The sequence below is a fragment of the Schistocerca nitens genome, chromosome 4 (genome assembly GCF_023898315.1).
Source record: "Schistocerca nitens isolate TAMUIC-IGC-003100 chromosome 4, iqSchNite1.1, whole genome shotgun sequence".
NCBI lineage: Eukaryota > Metazoa > Arthropoda > Insecta > Orthoptera > Acrididae > Schistocerca > Schistocerca nitens.
The window spans coordinates 318836594-318858374 of NC_064617.1; the positions used below are offsets into that span (position 1 = coordinate 318836594).

Genomic DNA, 21781 nt, shown 5'->3' on the forward strand with positions numbered 1-21781 from the left:
TTTTTCTTACATTTGTCTGTTCCAAAAGCCATATTTATATCATTGCTGAATACTTCTGTTATCTTTAGTAATTGGTTGAGTTGTTGCTGCCAGTAGTTTTAGATCATCCATGTATAGCAAATGTGTGATTTTGTGTGGGTATGTTCCAGTAATATTGTATCCATAATTTGTATTATTTAGCATGTTGGATAGTGGGTTCAGAGCAAGGCAGAACCAGAAAGGACTTAATGAGTCTCCTTGGTATATTCCACGCTTAATCTGTATTGGCTGTGATGTGATATTATTTGAATTTGTTTGTATATTAAGTGTGGTTTTCCAATTTTTCATTACTATGTTTAGGAACTGTATCAATTTAGGATCTACTTTGTATATTTCCAATATTTGTAGTAACCATAAGTGGGGTACACTATAAAAAGCTTTTTGGTAATCAATGTATGCATAGTGTAGCGACCTTTGTTTAGTTTTAGCTTGATATGTCACCTCTGCATCTATTATCAGTTGCTCTTTACATCCTCGTGCTCCCTTGCAACAGCCTTTTTGTTCGTCATTTATAATTTTGTTCTGTGTTGTATGTGTCATTAATTTCTGTGTAATGACTGAAGTTAATATTTTGTATATTGTTGGTAAGCATGTTATGGGACGATATTTTGCTGGGTTTGCTGTGTCTGCTTCGTCTTTAGGTTTCAGATAAGTTATTCCATGTGTAAGTGTATCAGGGAATGTGTATGGGCCTGCAATGTAACTGTTAAATAATTTAGTTACATTTGAATGCGTTGAGGTGAACTTCTTTAGCCAGAAATTTGCTATTTTATCTTCTCCAGGGGCTTTCCAATTGCGCGTAGAATTAATTGCTCGGGTGACTTCATGTTGCAGAATTATCACTTCAGGCATTTGTGGTATCATCTTGTATGTGTCTGTTTCTGCTTGTATCCAGCGTGCATGTCTCTTATGTTGTACCGGGTTTGACCACATGTTGCTTCAGAAGTGTTCCATGTCTGTTATGTTTGGTGGATTGTCTATTTTAATGTGTGTGTTATCTATTGTCTGGTAAAATCTCTTTTGGTTTGTGTTGAATGTTTGGTTTTGTTTCCTTCTATTTTCACTTTTTTTGTATCCTCTTAGGCGTTTGGTCAATGCTTGTAATTTCTGCTTCTTTTCATCTAATTGTTCTATCGCTTCTTGTCAGGAGATTTTACCTAACCTTTTTCGTTTTTTGTCTGATATTTCATTTCTTATAAATTGTGTTAGCTGTCTGATGTCTTTTCTCAGTTTTTCTATTCTGATCTGTAGCCTGTGTTGCCATGCTGGTTTTGTGGGTTTCTTCTGTGTGTTGGTTGGTTCTGATCTCTGCCTAGTGTGTATATTTAGTGTAGTGAGTGCTCCTATATAACCCAGTAGTGTTGATAGTTGTTATTGTTGTTTCGAGTTGTGGGTTATTTGGTGGTCTATGCAAGAAAGGTCTAATGTCTGTATTTCTGTCTTTGTATTCTATATATGTCAGCTGAAATTTTTCTTCTATATCTAACATGTGTGTCACTTCGTGTTCTATTGTGCTTGTTCTGGTGGCTGTCTTAAGATTTCGTTTTCCTCTGATTGTTTAATTGATGTGTGTTGTTCTTGGTTTGTTTGCTCTGGGATGTTTGAGTCCATTACTGCATTTTCTTCTTCTTCAGATTGCACATTATTTTGTTCCAGTATTTGTTGTACTTGTTGTTTGATGTTTTCTAATTCTGGCTGGGGTATCCTGTTATTTTTTATTATTACACGGATCTGATCAGCTAGTCGCTGTTCTGTTAAAAATTTTAATTCTAGGTATCTGGTAATAAATGTTGTGTATACTTGTGATCTGTATCCAGTTGTGTTAGTTCCTAAGTTTGTTGCTTGGTAATAACAGAACATGAGGTGTTGGTTAACTTCATCTGACCATCTCATCCTCTCTCTTTGTTTTCCTTCTAGGGTGGTTGCAGGAAGCATATCCTGCAAAACACCTCTATTTGGATTTAAATCATTTTCCGTGTGGCTAGCAGTGTCGTTACCATTGTGGACGGGCATAGGGTTCAAGCGTCGTCCCCGACCATGACAGTGCTTGTCCGAGGCTTCATTAGTTCTGTCCTGAACCAACTAATCACACTAAAAGGGGGGTTAGCCCTATTAGTGGTTTGTTCTTTTCGTCGCCTTTTACGACTGGCAGAACATACCAGAAGCCTATTCTTTTCCCGGGCCTCCACGGGGTTCATCTTATTATTATTATTATTATTATTATTATTATTATATTCACTAGTCTATTTCTCATTGTACTATCACACGACTGGCTACTACTGACTTCAACAAATTCCAACAGCCACACACAAGGCACCAGCTGCCTACACTGGAAGTGAACATTGGCCGTTATGCCTTCCAGGCTGCACTCACTTTCACCTCCTCTGTGCAGCATGTCATGTTACCACAACAAATGTTCACAAATGACTAAGTTCAGCAATCACTTTCAAACTATCAAGTGTTTCACGAGTTTCCTTCCCCAGTCCCAAACTTGTGACCTTCAGAGATAAAAGCTATTTCTGCAGGAGAGCCCAACAATGGTACCTGTGATGAGTTGCATTTCTCATCAGAGGCAATGTACCTTTTTACAAATACAAATTTGAGACATTTTGAGGGACATTCTGTACCTACCTAGAACTTTATATATAGGTCATTATCAAAAAAGTATTTTTAAATAATATATTAACACATTAATTGTAGTCCAAAAAACTTTGCATGTGCCTACATATTTGTTATTATGTGTTGCAATATATTAAACAGGCAAAAATGTATTATTTCTACATTAACTTTATCATAAGAATATAAAGAATAAATATAAAAAGTAGTGTGTCTAACCCTGAGATGATGCAGTGTAGTGTACAACTTCCCACAGCCTTCATGGGTGCACATGAAGCATTTAGGCCGTGCCTCTTCTACTGGTGTGATTTGTATTTCCGTTTGTTCTTGCTCCTCTTGGTATGCCTTCTGTAGATTTTGTTGAGAATGTTTTTTGGTTGATTCATCATCTATACTTGCCAATAAATGCTCTGGGAGAGTAATGTATGCAGTTGTGCCATCTTCAAGTGCCACACTCTGGCAATTTTCTGTGACAGCAAATAATATATTTTATTGATTGTTAATCAAAGAACTTTCTTTTAACTCACAAGACTGAAAATTTAGCCAAGTTCATTATCTTAATAGAAAAACATCAGCAATATATTATTATTTTTTACATAACAGAAATTAAATTCACGCAACAGAGAAATACTGTCATACCATACTTCATTTCTTATGTAACCAATTTTTTTTTATTTATAGGAATGAAGGAACACGGTAAATATTTCTTAATACCAAGAAATCTTCCACTATGTGATACACAAATCTGGGGAAATACTGTTTGCAGAGCATGTCTTGGTCCCTGTATTGAGCAAACTCTAGCATTCACAAAAAATGTATGATGACCAGTGATTCTGTCAGTTTCAAGTCGTATACATACCCTCTAATCACATGCCATTTTCTGCTGAGAGCTTAATCACGGATCAGGATAAATAGCTTTTCAATCTTTTAAGACATAAGCAAAAATAGCTGTCACCTTTAAAAGAAGGTGTTCACAAAGAAAGACTTTTTACTGAACAATTATTTTATTCACTCAAGGACACAGCGTGAACACAATGACAAGATAAATTAGTAAGAACTCCTCAAATATTGTCTTTTGAAGAATGAGTAAGCTTGGTTTGCTCCATCCTTCCAGCTGAGTGAAGATGCAAGACCTGATTGAAGTGGGAAAAATTGCTCCTCACAGAATTAATTCCTTGTATAGGTACAACAAACCTTTCTGCAGCTGAATCCTCATCTGCATTTTCAGCCTCGGCAGACATCACTGCTTTGTTTTCCCTGGAAAAGAACCTTCAGCTTCAGTACACAGAAAGGTCTTTCACCACACTGTACAAAGACAGTGACACATCTTATTTTTCTGCAATGTCGAAGTATTTGCACTATTATCTACAAAAACCCTAATAACAATACAGTTTTCACTGTCTGCGGTTCATTATTACACAAAACTATCATCGATACACAACTTTATATTTGTGTAAAAAACATAATGCGATAACGGTATTAGTATTATTTTTAACATAAAAAGGATGGGTACTGTCAGTTATGATCGTTGTTTAAGTTTTCTTGCACATGACACCCTGTAATGATTCCCAATTTCGCGTGGATGAAAGGGACATTGTTGTGATAAACTAGACGAATGAGATGTTGCTATCTTTCTGGAAACTTGATCGTTACTAAAATAAGGAAAATTTAATCACAAGACTTCTCCTACTGACACTAGGAAATGCGAAACGTTTGACAATGTACAGAGAAAAGAAGTGTTCGTGACTCTTTTTTATTACTTTTTTTTATTACAAATTGTCAGACAGACATTTCTACATCTTTTATGTGTTAGAACTGCCCTGGCCCATAGTCTGTATCTTCTTCAGTGTCATAACAGCCCAGTGCTTGCTGCCTCCTTTTCTTTCTTGCTTCTTTTGGCATTTGCTGAACAGCTAACTCTGCTTCACATACACAAAGCTCATCCAGTTCCTGAAGTCCTTTAGCTGTGTTCTGTCCAAATCTTACCCCTAACTTTTCCAGAACCGTAAATCTTTTACAGTTCCCACTATTAAAAGTTATTACATCAGACACTACTAACTTTAGAGTCATAAGGCCAACAAATACATTTTTAGGCACACGGCACCACACAACATTATTGAAGGACTCATTCACATTCTGGGTCTTCCGAAGTAAACACTTCTTTAGTAGCTCAGGATTTGCCAAATCTCTGTAAATAGATTTGATTGCCTCCATTACTGCCAAAGGAGGAGAATGTTTACGTGTAAATTCATGCAGGGTGCCAGAAAATTCAGCTTGCCTATATTTAAACCAAGTGTTTGGTGGAAGTGGACACAAAGCATTACATGGCTTTTCATCAGTTGATATTCGATGAAAGAAAGTGCTCTACACGGCTCTTTTCATCTTTTCTAAATAGTAACAGTTATCTCTAATGACCTTCCCATAATATTCCTGTAATTCATCAATTACTTTGTCTGTTAGTCTTCCAGCGCACATTTCATTGTTTTGCCATCATACAGTTTTGTGTTACCCAGTTTGGTTTTTAGGTTTATTCGCAATGCCAACTTCTGAGATGTAGCAGTAGGCAAAAGGCAATTCATAGCCTTCTAGACTGTGTAGTTCCCAATGACTGCTCAACTGTGGCAGAATTGCGTAGTCGCGAAATTTGACAGTCACAAGTCAAATTCAAAATATTATTTAAAGGTCTCACAACTGTATGATTTTAATGTATTACATACCAAATGTTCAGGAAAGTCCAAAGTACATTATGGAGCAGAAAACAGAAAAAAAAATTTCAATGAATTTCTCATACAATGTCCCCCTGAAGTTTCATTTAACGAAACTTAGTGATAAGATATCTAATACATACGTAGGACTTACTTTTGAGAGCATAGTAACACCAGTTTATGTGTGCTACGGCTTTTGACCAATCATCGCATTTGTGTATGTTTAAATCAGGTTTCTTCTTATGATGAACAGAGTATACTGGTGGAGAAAATTGTAGGAAGTCCGTTGATATTCACTTGTCTCCAGGAGCAGCCAACGTTAGCTAGCACATACTTCGATAGAACTGAAGCATCCATTGTCTGGGAGCCTACATAGCCCTTTGTTAGTTTACTGCGCTTATCACCTTTGTGCTTTGTAGATTAGTGGTCTGCAGAAAGCTTCATCTAGTCTGCCGTAAACACAAAATGGAAAAGCTTCACAGTGGCAAGTGAGAAATGGTGCTCATTTTAGAAAACTGCCACACAGAAAAACAGAAAAGAGGGCCCCTGCATTCTATTGAGAGGGTAAAATTATGAGCTTGTACCTATAAAGGCGAAATACTGCACAGTTTTACAGTGCTCGAGAGGCTTTCCAAATCTCATTTGAGTGAACTGCAAAGGACCCCGACAAAAAGGTTATGTATAGTTTCTGTTAAAATTTCAGTTACGGCATTTTATGATTAAAAAAAAAAAAAAATCATCAGGGCTTTTAAATGGGAGTCAATGAGGTGATATCGCTTTGGAATGTAGGTGCATTCTATTAACATAGAGGTCCTCGTGTATCTTAACTGCACGTTGTAAGGACTATTGCACGTGCGCTTTTTAACTTGTGGCATCCAGAGTTAAAAAATAGACAAAGTAGAATGGACAGCTGTCTGTTTCCACTTGCTAAAAAGCTACCTGGATGTTTCCAGAAGTAAAGATGGATGGCTGTTGCTGTGCTTGTGGATAGGAAGTCACCTGCAGCATATTCCACCTACCCATCAACACACAATTAAAGGTGTGCGCTTTGCACCTTACTCACCCCCCACCCTAGTCGAAGCAAATTTATTAAAAAAAGAGTCGTAGAAACACACCAACTTTTACGTGATGTTTACAAATACACTATAGTGATGTCAGATAGCTGTAGCGACGCTAGCACTACAAGCGACTACGTTTCACATTGCAGTGGACAAAAGACGAACAACTTTTACAAACAAATCTACAGCAAGAACCTAGATTTGATCATATTTACGAGGGTTGGAACTTAAAATAGATGCAACTAATTATTTACAACAAATACAAAAGAGTTACATGTTTGCACCTGTTACTGTCCTTCAAAGTAGTCACCAGCGTTGTGTAGAACCCGTTACCAGCAATGTGGCAGGCGTAGTATACCGTTAGCAGAGCCTGCTGATGGTGCGAATGGAGCAGTCTACTGCCTGTCGAATCTCCGGAACAGTTCTGAAGCAATGCCATGAAGTGGTTCCTTCATCTTTGGAATCAAATCAAGGTCACAAGGACTTCAGTCCGGGGAGTATGGTGGATAGTACAGTACTTCCCAGTCCCATTGACCCAACAGAGCAGCCATAGCTTGCGCTTTATGCACCTGTGCATTGTCATGCACAATGGTGGGTGGATTGCGCAGAAAGTGTCACCGCTTCTTTCGCAAAGCTGGTTGCAGGTGATGCTCCAAAAACAGTAATACTGTGCATTGACAGTCTGCCATGGAGGAATGTAATGCGTTAGGATAACACCATCACAGTCGTAAACGACAATCACCATAACTTTAGACCACTCCATTCGCACCATCAACAGAACAGGCTCTGCTAATGATATACTATGCCTTCCACACTGCTGGCAACAGATTCTACACAATGCTGGTGACTACTTTGAAGGACAGTAACAGGTGCAAACATGTAACTCTTTTGTATCGGTTGTGAATAAATAGTTGCCACTATTTAAGTTACAACCCTTGTATTTGAGAATAGGTGAGATTTGACAAAGTTCCCTAGTACACCATAAATATTTGACATACCAACTTTGACAAAGAAATATGGTGGTGTAAGACCAGCCTTAATTTCCCTCAGAGATAACTTGTTCCGAGAATCTACATCTACTTCTATACTCTGCAAACCACTGTGAGGTACATGGCAGAGGTTACGTATCATTGTATATGTTACTGGGGTTTCTTCCTGTTACATACATGTATGAAGCGCGGGAAGAATGGTTATTTGAATGCCTCTGTGCGTGCAGTAATTATTCGAATCTTATCCTCATGATAACAATGTGAGCGACACACAGAGGGGTCGGAGTATATCCCTACAGTAATCATTTAAAGTGAGTTCTTGAAACTTTGTTAATAGACTTATTCTGGATAGTTCAGGTCTGTCTTCCATTGAGTTCCTAGAGTATCTCTGTGACAGTCTCCTTTCTGTAACAGTCTCCCACGGATTAAACAAACGAATGACTAGTTGTGCTGTCCTCCTCGGAATAGTTCAATAAGTCCTATTAGCCCTATCTGGTATGGGTCACACATATTTAAGCAATATTCTGGGATGGGTTGCACAAGTGATTTGTAACAAATCTCTTTTGTAGACTGATTGCACTTCCCAGTATTCTGCCAATAAACCGAAGTCTACCACCTGTTTTACCCACAACTGAACCTACGTGATAAATCCATTTCACATCCCTAAAAAGTATATGAAGATGGTATCTGTTCCCGAAAGAACAGATACCATTGATGTCCGTGCAGCTTCTCTAGAATGAAATAATATTTAAATCGAAACCCTTAGCTGCCGACAGGTGTTGTTGATATACATCAACGGGAGCAGGAGGTCCTGGGTTCGAGTCCCAGTTGGGGCACAGATTTTCAGCTGTCCCCATTGATGTATATCAACAATACCTGTCGGTAGCTAAGGGTTTTGATATAATTATCATTTCATTCTAGAGAAGATGCATGGACATCAAAGGTATCTGTTCTTTCGGGAACAGATACCATCTTCATACAGTTAAAGGCTACCCAGTCATTGACCTCTTTCTGTGCGATTGTGTACGCTTTGCCCGAACTCTTACGGGACTTGTCAGCTTAGTCTGGCGTGAGTAATGAGTGAATGGGCAAATATCTATTAAGAACACTACGAATGTAGGTTGTGGACAGTTTGGAATGTGGGTCTCACTGGAAGCGTGCAAGGGATAAGTCCCTGCAGTCGCACTTCCCTACAAAGTGTTACATCCAGGTATTTGTATGAGTTGGCCAGTTCCGACAGTGCCTCATTGATATTATAGTCATAGGCTACTACATTTTTTCATTTTGTGAAACGCAAAATGTTAATTTCTGAACATTTGGAGCAAGGTAGCGACAACCGTAGCTGACAATACTAAGAAATGTATGGAGCTCATGGACTTTGTCTGATAACTTGTACTCCGAAATTATTTGCACTTTCTCAGGTAGTGGACGGGACCCCTTTGGTGTTACATAGTACTCTAGGAACTCTACTTCATTTACTCCAGAGATTGATTTTGAGATATTGATACAAAGAATGCAATTAGACAACCACTATAGCATAGTTTGAGGAGTGCTCAGTGTTCTCCAATCTGGACGGTAAGGAAACACAAAATCCAGTTCAAACATGACCTCATTTAGAAATTGCGGGAATGCTGAAGGTGCATTCTGCAGGCTGGAAATCAGTACATTAAATTCCTACAATCAGAATGACGTGATTATAGCTGTCTTTTGTGTATCTTCTTCAGTGATGGATATTTGATAATAAGCCTTAAGCACATAAATTTAAGAAAATATTTTTTTGCCTTGCAGAATACAGTGCGTATCTTCTATCTGAGGTACAGGATAACTGTCAGAGACTGCTCTTTCATGTAACTGTCTGTAATCTCAACATAGAAATATCAAGCCATCTGTCTTGGATACCATAGCCCATGCAGATTTCGATCACCTAATGATGCCATTATCTAAAATGAATTTAAATTCTTTTTATGCCACTTCCACACACTTATGGGTCTACCTGCCTTGCCATAGAAACCCGGGTGGGCCTTCAGCGGCAATGTAGTGATTGACATCACATTTTAATTTTGCCGGGTGCCATATTAGATTTAACTATATCTGGATACGGCAACAATAGGTCCATAAATTTTGTATTTTGATTCAAGGGTCTTATGACCCTTTCTTCTGCAACCGTCCATAGTTGTTAAAGTGTTGCCTGGTGCAGTATTTTGTACATGAACTGACCTATCGTATATGTCCCATTAAAGTTCGATGTGTTTCATATCAGATGATCTATGTGGCCAAATCATTCACCTGAACTGTTCAGAATTTTCTTCAAACCAGTCACGAATAATTATAGCCCAGTGAAATGGTGCATTGTCATCCATACAAAATCCAACATAGTTTGGGAACATGAAGTCCATGAATGGCTGCAAATGGTCTCCCAGCAGCCAAACATAGCCATTTCCAGTCAATGATCAGTTCAGCTGGACCAGAGGACCCAGTTCAGTCCATTCCATGTAAAGCACAGCCTACACCATATGGAGCCACCATCAGCTTGCACAATGCCTTGTTGACAACTTGGCTTTGTGGGGTCTGCACCATACTCAAACCCTACCATCAGCTCTTACCAACGAAATCTGGACTCATCTGACCAGGCTACAGTTTTCAGTTGTTTAGGGTGCAACCGATATTGTCACTAGCCCAGGAGAGGCACTGCAGGTGATGCTGGGTTGTTAGCAAAGGCACTTCCATAAGTTGTCTGCTGCAATAGCCCATTAATGCCAAATTTCACTGCATTGTCCTAATGGATACGTTTGTCGTATATCCCACAAGCAGTGTTGCTTGTCTGTTAGCACTGACAGCTCTATGCAAATGCCACTGCTGTCAGCTATTAAGTGCAGGCCATCGGCTACTGCATTGTTCATGGTAAGAGATAATGCCTAAAATTTGGTATTCTCGGCACACTCTTGACATTGTGGATCTCAGAATACTGAATTCCCTAATGGTTTCTGAAGTGGAGCATCCTATGTGTCCAGCTCCAACTAGCATTCTGCATGCTTTCAAAGCCAGTGTCTAGCTCCAACTAGCACTCTGCTTTCAAAGCCAGTTAATTCCTGTTGTACGCATCAGAAACCTTATAACACAAATGACCTGAGTATAAATGACAACTCTCCTAATACACAGCTCTTTTATAACTTGTGTACATGATACTACCACCATTTGTATATGTGCATATCACTATTCCATGACTTTTGTCACCACAGTGTAGTTGGAATTGCAGAAACATAAGCCACAACGTCAACTAAAAACTGCAATCCTATTTTTTGTTGGTTACAAATGGGCGGGGTTTATGGCAAATGCCTTTGGCAGCAGAACTTGCTTCTAATTGAGACACTGGGGCATGTTTCCCTGTTTGGGACAGTTATATGGAGGTGTGCATTTTTCAGGCTTGCAGTGATATCCAAAGCAAAAGTGGTAGTAACAGTTCTTGTCCTTGGGGTTGTGTTTATTTTGAGACTTACTGCGGAAATTATTACAATGGCAGTCGATGCTTCTATGGCGAGACCTGCCTTGATAACCAGTTAACAGTACAGCTATTTGTTGCTATAGTCCCAAAATTCTTGTCATTATGTCACTCATTGTTATTGAACAACCTGTTGGTTACAAGCATCACTTTTCACCATGAACAATTCATTGTGGGGGATTCATTTCTGTTATTCTATCAGCTGTTACAGACTCTTTTTCAAGTACCTCTGCACTGACAATTAAAATGTTCCTTACAGAATCCGAAAGTTTTCTAGCCACAGTGTCTTAAGTACCTTTCCCGACACATCTATTCCTTCCAAGGCTTGCATCTTGTGAAACAATTGGCTAGACTTTTGGTCTTCCAAATCAATTCCAGTGACTAGTCTCTTAATACGCTTATCTTCACTTCCTTTGAATACATTCTGTAGACGTTCCTTAGCCAATGAATATTTATTCACTTCTGTATGGCAAATAATGTCCCAAATATTCTCCATGTATTTTGGCTCTAACTGTGACACTAGATGCTTAAATTTAGACTCTTCTGTACTAATTTTGCAAGTGATGACATGTGCTCTACCAAATTTCAGATTTTTCACTCCAAAAAAGTGGAATTTTTATGCTAACCTAACAGTCAATCCCAAGACATGCTTTTGTTAGTTACTATACCACCTTATCATCACATCAGGTCATCAATTATAACTGCTGTAATGTGGTACATTTATGGAGTTCATAAAAGTGTTGTGTAACAATATCTATTAATGGTTTCCAATACACATTGATAATCAAACAATTTCACTTCCTTTATTTTTTGCCAACTTCATAAACTTTAAATGTTCTAGTCCATTAAATTTTGGGCATGCAGCCATGCAAATAAAACTTCTTCCACTGATATTTTGGCTGCGTATCGTCCGGCCACCGTCGGGGTAAGTTACAAGACAAATTAAAATCATTACCTCTATTTAATAAATTATTAGCTAATCTAATCTCTATAGTTTCCTTGAAGACAGAATCCCAAAAGGAAGATATGGATGTTAGAATCTTCACATCACTTTAGTTTATGGAATGCCCCATATTAGTACAAAGTTCGGCTGCAGCTGACTTATCTGGCTGTGACAAGGGTGTGTATCTTCGATATTCCACACATCTCTGATGAATGGTGCATGTTGTTTGACCTATGTATGACTTATCATAGTCTCTGCAAGGAATCTGATACACACCCGCCTTACGAAGCAATAAATCGTCCTTTACAGAACCAGGTAAAGCTGCAATCTTCGTGGGACGCTGGAAGATCACCTTAACACAGTGTTTCTCAAGAATATGGCCTATCTTCGAGGAAAGAGCACCCACATAGGACAAAAAAGCACTTGATCTGAAGGAATTGCTATCTTGTTCCCCATCACATACCTGCATTCTAGGTTTTACACTGAATGCTCTACGAATTTGTTGCAGAGAAATCTATTCTCTTAAAAAAATGTGAGCTCTTCTTGCAAATTATCTTTATCAGATATACAGTGCACCCTACGCACTAAGGTCTTAAGGACACGTTTGGTTTGTGAAGGGTGATGACAGCTACTGGCAGAAGATATAGATTTGTATGTGTAGGTTTACAATATATGGCAAGTCCTAAAGTGCCATCAACTTTACGGCGAACAATAACATCCAAAAAGGGGAGACAGCCGTCTTTCTCCTTTTCCAAAGTAAATTTGATACTAGCATGGATAGAACTCAAATGCCCAAGAAATCAATGTAATTCATCCATTCTGAGCAGTCACACTACAAATGTGTCGTCCGTGTACCTCCAGAAGACCGTTGGTTTACAACTTGCTGAGTCCAGTGCCTTGTGACTCACTCTGAGGATGGCCGGATGATATGTGGCTGAAATATCAGTGGAAGAAATTTTATATGTGTGGCTGCATGCCTGAAATTTAATGGGCTATTCTTTACACTTTGAAAAGTTGAAAAGGCACTTAAATGTTCTGTCTGATTTCTATTACTGTGATCTCTACGATATCCTCAATTCTCAGTGCATCTGCTCTAACCACCAGAATGCTAAATTTGCAATTATTAATTATTTACAAATAAAATGAACTAAAACAATACTGCACATGTGATACTAAGAAAAAAATAGACGGACGTGCCACGTAACTGCAAAGCAATGAAACACCGCATAACTAAAGTGTTTTGGATGTAGAAAAGAAATAAATACCATGTTTATGGAAAAGTGTGGGCAACAACAGCACATTGCTATTGCTTACTATGTACTGTCTATTGTTTGAAGTAGTTGTAGTGTCAGTTCATGGAAATGTGCAGCATTTTACAAGACTTTGGAGTCCTTGCTATCAACTCTATCTCATTCTGGAACTCTATCACCATCCAAGTCACTCACAGAGGTTGGCTGTCTAAGCCATGTGAGTTGCCACCAATCTGCATCCTCTGGCGGGAAGAGCCTCTGCAGGCAGGGACTGCAGCAGTCCGTTGAAAGGGTTGAAAAGGTGCAGACCAGCCAGCCTGTGGGCAATCTTGGTTCAGTGTAGGGGTCATCCACTTGTGGTTAACATGGCCTGATAATCTGTCATCGTTACTTGGACTTTTGTGACCTCTGCCTAAACGGACTGGATTTAATGTGCTCTGCAGAACACTTTGCTTGTATTGTGGCCTGTCATGTACGTGTATGCTGCATCTAATAAAGTTAAGTAATATCAAACTGTTGTTTACTAAGTGTCGTGTGTTGCACCAATCTTTTGTGTTCAAGTGCCACCTCATCCTCACACTTAACCCTCGGAAGACACAACATGAGATGATCTTTTTTACTGAGGGAGAATTTGTTTCTTGGCTGCAATTAGCATATGAAAGTGGATATTCCTTCCTGAGAGTGATTGAAAATTGATTGCCTCACACTAACAGTAATCTACTAAAACTACGAAACTTAGTATCACAACTGATTTATTGCAATGTGAATCGGACAGACACACTTCACTCATAATGCGCTTTAGTCATTTCTGCCAAAGATTTTTAGAAAACCCCCTTAACCACACGTTTTCCAGTAAAAGCAGAATTAATATTTCTGTGTTTCCTACAACTATCATTATATGGATGGGACGGAGAGTCACCTAATCAAAAAGAAAAAGAGAAGAAAAAAAGAAAAAGGAAGGGGAAAAAACTCCCTTGTGTGCACCCCACACACACTCCGTTATCTGGGTAGCAGCATCTGATGAGTGGCGCACACCTAACCCATTTAGGGAGGCAAAAACAATAATAACAGGGAAGTTAAATGCACAGAAGAAGAATTAATTTCATACATGACCTTCTCAGTTGCTTTTCCTTTACAATCTGATGATGCAGATAAATTTTCCTGCGATTATTTTTATTGATAATGTTGCTGATATTATATTAATCGAAAACAGAAATATATTTTGTCTAGAAACTTCATTGGCTGTATACAAGAATGCTCAAAATGACACAATAGTCACAGTTGCCACTGGAGATGATGGTACTTCTTCACACTCAACGGTACATGAAGGTGCCCATTGTTTACCAGAAAATTCAGGTAACTTATCAGAAGGTGAAGGAAGCAAGGTTGTTGAAAATGGCATCCAAGAATTTAATGTGACTTAAGCAGTGACAGGAAAAGGAAGTCTAAAGCCTTTCCCAAAGACTGAAAGAAAAATGCCAATAAAACTCGGAGAATGTGTGGGCAAGCATCAATATTGGATATAAAAAAAGTCAAAGTAGCAGAATTACTCATAATACTCTAACATAATGAGGTATCTCGAACAGAACGACTTCCTCCATGCCAACCAGCATCGGTTTCTAAAACATCGATCACGTGTATTCTAACTTATACTTTTCTCAAATGACACACAGAAAGCTTTAAATCAAGGCAACCAGGTAGAAGCAGTATTTTTTGATTTTGAAAAAGCATTTGACTTACTACCACATCTATGCTTACTGTCAAATGTGCAATCATATGGAGTATCAAGCACAATTTGTGACTGGATCGAGGACTTTTTGGTTGGAAGGATGCAGCATATTGTCTTGAATGGAGAATCGTCGTCAGGTATGGAAGTAACTTTGGGTGTGCCCCAAGGAAGTGTGTTGGGATACTTGCTGTTCATGTTGGATATTAATGACCTTGCAGACAACATTAATAGTAACCCCAGGCTTTTTGCAGATGACTCAGTTATCTGTCTCAAAGAAGCTGCACAAATATTCAGTCAGATCTTGATAAGATTTCAAAGTGGTGCAAAGAATTGGCAAATTGCTTTAAGTGTTTAAAAATGTAAGACTGTGCACTTCACAAAATGAAAAAATGTAGTAGCCTATGACTACAATATCAGTGGGGTACAGTTGGAGTAGGCCAAGTCATAAAAATACCTAGGTGTAACGCTTGCAGGGATATGAAATGGAATGATCACATAGGTTCAGTTGTGGGTAAAGCAGAAGGTAGACTTCGATTTATTGGCAGAATACTGTGGAAGTGCAGTCAGTCTACAAAGGAAATTGCTTACAAATCACTCATGCAGCTGGTTATACACTCCTGGAAATGGAAAAAAGAACACATTGACACCGGTGTGTCAGACCCACCATACTTGCTCCGGACACTGCGAGAGGGCTGTACAAGCAATGATCACACGCACGGCACAGCGGACACACCAGGAACCGAGGTGTTGGCCGTCGAATGGCGCTAGCTGCGCAGCATTTGTGCACCGCCGCCGTCAGTGTCAGCCAGTTTGCCGTGGCATACGGAGCTCCATCGCAGTCTTTAACACTGGTAGCATGCCGCGACAGCGTGGACGTGAACCGTATGTGCAGTTGACGGACTCTGAGCGAGGGCGTATAGTGGGCATGCGGGAGGCCGGGTGGACGTACCGCTGAATTGCTCAACACGTGGGGCGTGAGGTCTCCACAGTACATCAATGTTGTCGCCAGTGGTCGGCGGAAGGTGCACGTGCCCGTCGACCTGGGACCGGACTGCAGCGACGCACGGATGCATGCCAAGACCGTAGGATCCTACACAGTGCCGTAGGGGACCGCACCGCCACTTCCCAGCAAATTAGGGACACTGTTGCTCCTGGGGTATCGGCGAGGACCATTCGCAACCGTCTCCATGAAGCTGGGCTACGGTCCCGCACACCGTTAGGCCGTCTTCCGCTCACGCCCCAACATCGTGCAGCCCGCCTCCAGTGGTGTCGCGACAGGCGTGAATGGAGGGACGAATGGAGACGTGTCGTCTTCAGCGATGAGAGTCGCTTCTGCCTTGGTGCCAATGATGGTCGTATGCGTGTTTGGCACCGTGCAGGTGAGCGCCACAATCAGGACTGCATATGACCGAGGCACACAGGGCCAACACCCGGCATCATGGTGTGGGGAGCGATCTCCTACACTGGCCGTACACCACTGGTGATCGTCGAGGGGACACTGAATAGTGCACGGTACATCCAAACCGTCATCGAACCCATCGTTCTAACATTCCTAGACCGGCAAGGGAACTTGCTGTTCCAGCAGGACAATGCACGTCCGCATGTATCCCGTGCCACCCAACGTGTTCTAGAAGGTGTAAGTCAACTACCCTGGCCAGCAAGATCTCCGGATCTGTCCCCCATTGAGCATGTTTGGGACTGGATGAAGCGTCGTCTCACGCGGTCTGCACGTCCAGCACGAATGCTGGTCCAACTGAGGCGCCAGGTGGAAATGGCATGGCAAGCCGTTCCACAGGACTACATCCAGCATCTCTACGATCGTCTCCATGGGAGAATAGCAGCCTGCATTGCTGCGAAAGGTGGATATACACTGTACTAGTGCCGACATTGTGCATGCTCTGTTGCCTGTGTCTATGTGCCTGTGGTTCTGTCAGTGTGATCATGTGATGTATCTGACCCCAGGAATGTGTCAATAAAGTTTCCCCTTCCTGGGACAATGAATTCACGGTGTTCTTATTTCAATTTCCAGGAGTGTAGAATATTGCTAAATCATGTGGGAGCTGTACCAAACAGGACTAAGAGGAGATATGGAATGTATACAGAGAAGGGCAGCATGAATGGTCAAAGGTTGGTTTTATCCATGGGAATGTGTCACAGCGATACCGAAGCAACTGAAATGGCAAACTCTTGAAGATGGATGTAAACTATCCTGAAATGATGACTATAGGAATATACTACAACTCCCTATGTATTGCTCACATAGGGATCATGAGGATAAGATTAGAATACAGTAGAGTGTCGATTATCCGAATGTAGGTCAACCGAACGACCGCTTAACCGAACTGTGTACTCGCTCGCACCTGTTACTCTTCCACCCTACCGTCCATCATTCCCCTCACTCCCAAACCAAGTTTCCCACAGTAGTTGCCGCACTGGGCCACTGCTGGCAGAACATTGCTTCTAATGGGGCCTTCACAAGGCGCTGCTGACCGGCCAAGCCGCCAGTCGCTGTGTTTCAACAATCAGCACACTTCTGTCAGCTTGGCACTGGCAGTAGAAGTAGCGGCAGTATCAAAGCCGTTCACAGCAACAGCTGCGCCAGCTTAGAGTTGAGGCGTGCCGCTCTGCGCAGTTTGAAGGATTGCGTGCCCCCAAGAAGAGCTTCTCACGGTGCAAACAGTCACCTTCTGTTCTCTGTTACGACCACTTGTCTGCTGCTGCGTGAAGAAGTGAACTTGACGATACAAAATGCTTACATGTAAATGCGTTGTCCTTTCTATGAGGGACAAGTACGAGATTATTAAAAGGTTAGAAGAAGGTGAATCTGCAACCACTTTATCCAATGAGTACAAGGTGGGGAAGTCGACAATTACGGATATAAAAAAAAACAAAAGACGAGCATAGCAAATTTTATAGCTATGCTTAATTCTACTGATGGATCAACAAGCCGTAAAACTATGAAGCTCGCCGCTAACACAGATGATGCTGTTTACAAGCGGTTTACACAAAAGAGATCGCAAGGAGAACCTATCTCAGGTCCCATTCTGTGTGATAATTTTGTATACTGTGTGTATTGTTCATGCAAAATGCGTATGTAATATGTATATATTTTTGTTTAATAAACTGTGCCACATAGTTTATATTCCTACTGAAGCTGCCTTTGTATGTTACTTTGTAATACTAAAAGAGATGCCTGTTTTTATGAATAAATTTTCTGTACAGTACTTCTTTTTGGCAAATAAACATGTACCGTCCAATTATCTGAACAAACCAGTTTTCCGAACACCCATGTCCCCCAATAACTTTGGATAATCGACGCTCTACTGTAATTACAGCATGCACAGAGACATTCAAAAAAATCATTCTTCCCGTGCTCCATACGTGAATGGAACAGGAAGAAACCCTAATGACTGGTACAGTGGGACATATCCTCAGCCATGCAGTTCACAGTGGTCTGCAGAGTATTTATGAGGTCATAGGTGTAGAGGCACGAAAACCAGGAGATGACAAGTGTAGGACCTGTACAGAGAAGACAGGGACTAAGGAGAACTTAAGATGTTATACCCATCCCACTAATCAACAAGTTCATGGTGCTATCTTCCACTGAAACTGAAAATGATACAGTGAGACCCATTTCACCTGCTGAGAAATGTGCTGTTTGTAATGTCAGGGGGAGGCAAATACAAAACGGTATCAGCCTATTAATCGTTGGCAGTTCAGACATACTACAAATAACGGTATCCATTAAAGAATGATAGCAAGGGATGGGAAGGAACACCACGCGCACTCAGTGCATATGCCTGGGGGTCTCATTGAAAAGGCTATTATGGCAGCCACTGAAGAAACAGGGTGCAATCAATGGCAGAATGTGGGACATCTTATATGAGTCTATGACCTGGTCTCTGAGATCATACTTGTTGGGTTCATTCCAGTGACTGGCAGAGAAGGTTGGGATACCAGTCTTGCTTACAGAGTTTCAACAAAGATGACAATCTGCAGCATTTTCCCCAAAACATATTGTGGCCCCCTGGTTTTGAGTGGCGGGCTTGAACCAGGGATTTTGGTGGCTCTGTGAGATAGGTTGCGACTTCCTAGACTTGCGCCATAGGGTTGAGAACTGTAGAGTTTCCCTAAATGTGTTAGGTGTGCACTACACATCAGATGCTGCTACCCAGCTGGCTTGCTGTCTGTGGGTGCACACAAGGGAGCTTTTTTTCCTTTCTTTTCTTTTTGTTTTTGATTAGGTGACTCTCCATTCCATCCATATAATAATAGCTGTAGGAAACCCAGAAATATCAATGTAAGATCCAAAGAAACGTGCTCCATAGGTGGGAATATCAAAATCTTAGTGGTTATCTGCTAAAGCATTTGCAACAAACAGCCAGAGTTTGAAGCACACCTAAAATGCAGTGAACCACACATAATAATAGGTACAGAAAGCTGGTTAAAAGCAGCAGTTGACAGTAGTGAGATTTATGCGGAAAATTTAAGCATATACCGAAAGGATAGACTAATGGGAAATGGAGGTGGTATATTTGTCACAGAAGACAAGAAACTTAAATTCACAGAGACAGAAACTGAAGCCACACATGAGATTGTTTGGGCAAGACTCCGTACCAAAGGTGGGCATTTTCTTATAATGGGATCCTTCTACTGACCACCAGACTTTCACTTGCAGATGTAACCAAACACTTTGAAGAAAACCTTAGTTATCTTGCATAAAAGTTCTCTAATCATACTGTAATCACTGGAGGTGACTTTAATCTTCCAAATATCAATTGGGCTAGTTATGGTTTTGTTAGTGGTGGGTGCGACAAGACATCCAGCTGAACAAAGCCCCAGAGCCTAATAGAATTCATATTAGATTCTTTACCCAATTTGCAACTGAGATGCCCCCCCCCCCAGCCCCCCCCCCCCCCTGTTGGCTATATCTGTCATAAATCTCTCAAATGGAAAACCATACCCAGTAGCTGGAAGAAAGCACAGGTCACGCCTGTTTACAAGAAGAGTAGCAGAACTGATCCACAAAAGTACCGTACAGTATCCTTGATATCCATTTGTCGTAGAATCTTAGAACATATTCTGAGCCCAAGGATAATGAGGTATTTCAAACAGAATGACCTCCTCCATGCCACCCAGCATGGATTCTGATAACATCGACTGTGTGAAACCCAACTCACACTTCTCTCTTCTGACATACTGAAAGCTGGGGATCAAGGCAGTCAGGTAGTTGCAATATTTCTCAATTCCTGAGGAGCATTTGACCCAATACCGCATCTATGCTTGTTACCAAAAGTACACTCCTATGGGGTATCAAGTGAAATTTGTGACTGGATTGAGGATTTCCGGGTAGGGAGGATGCAGCAAGTTACCCTCGATGGAAATTCATCAACAGATGCAGATGTAACTTAGGGTGTACCAGACGGAAATATATTGGGCCCCTTGCTATTCGTGTTATATCTTAACCACCTTGTGGACAATATTAGTAGTAATCTCTCACTTTTCACAGATGCTGCACTGATCTATAAAGAAGTATAGTCTGAAAAAAAGCAGCATAAATATTAACTCAGCTCTTGCTAAGTTTTCAAAGTGGTGCAAAAATTGGCAGCTTGAAATGTAAAACTGTGCACTCACAAAATGAAAAAACACGTATTATCCTATGACTATAACAACAATGAGTCACAATTGGAACTGGTAAATTCATACAAATAACTGGGTGTAACACTTTATAAGGACATGAAACAGAATGATGACACAGGCTCAGTCAAGGGTAGCACACTTCAGTTTATTGGTAGAATAGAATCTAATCTTATCAACAAATCACTCACGTGATTGGTCAAGTGTACCAAACAGTACCGAAAGGGGATATTGAATGTATATGCAGCATGAATGGTAAAAAGGATTGAATTACCCTTGGGTGAGTGTCACTGAGATACTGAAGAAACTGAGTGGCAGACTCTTGAAAACACATAAACTATCCCAAGAATGTCTACTAACCAAGTTTCAAGAACTGGTTTTAAATGACGACTCTAGGAATATGTCATGCTCTTCACAGTGGTTTGTAGAGCATGGATGTAGATGTAGTTGAAGAGAAGCAACAACTATGACCACACCATAAATGTAAGAAGAAGAAGAAGAAGAAGAAGAAGACAATCAACTGCTGGATGTGGTGGTGATGTGGAAAAGAAAACAATGAAACTTTTTATGTACTGAATATCAAAGACACTTTTTGTGTGCTACTTGACGTGAATTTGTCTGTATTATGTTGATATATTGTACAGTTCCGATTAATAAATTATTTTTTGAAAAAAGGCACTCACCTACCACAGAACTGGCATGCTCTTATCACTGGCCGCTTGTTCTTTGTGTTAAGTACAATGAGGTTATGTTGCTCGAGATGCTGTTTGTTATAACAACGTTACAAAAACTGATTGCCTTGATGTTTACAACCAACAAGGCTAGAAACAGGAGAGAGGAAGATGGGGCTGAGAAATGGCTTTTTTAAATAAAGTATTTCATGCACGCTTTATTAGTGATGGAGCTGGGATCTGACAACTTCTGAAATTATTTAAGAATGGTCAAGAAATTTTTTTCTGAACTTGTAACTTCATCTAGTCACATTTGACGAAAAAGAGACGAGAGAAGCCTTTATCTCTATTATTGTTTTTAGCTACTGGCATACTTCACTGCAGGTGTATTTCCACAGTTATTACTATTCCTGAAAGCAGCAACGTCTTTTACAGGTGCACGATGAATTTCATCATGACTAAATAAATAAATCTCTATAAATAAAAGGCAATGTCCTGACTGACTTACTGACTTATCATCCCAGCCCCAAATGATTAGGATAGAAACTTCAAATTTAGACAAGTTGTGATTCTTATATTGTCGGCATCATTTAAGAAGAGATTTTTTGAAATTCCAACCCTAAGAGGGTGAAATAGGGAATGAAG

At 40.3% G+C, this 21781-nt stretch overlaps 1 protein-coding gene across 6 annotated transcripts in view; it reads right to left on the reverse strand.

Annotated features, from left to right (window-relative positions):
- LOC126252999 (zinc finger protein 143-like) overlaps nucleotides 1-21781 on the reverse strand; it is a 129631-nt gene that overhangs the window by 46975 nt on the left and 60875 nt on the right. For all 6 annotated transcript variants that reach the window (XM_049954033.1, XM_049954035.1, XM_049954032.1 and 3 more), the window contains exon 6: nucleotides 2875-3122. In XM_049954033.1, coding sequence (XP_049809990.1) covers nucleotides 2875-3122 — 248 coding nt within the window. The remainder of the gene's footprint in view (nucleotides 1-2874; nucleotides 3123-21781) is intronic.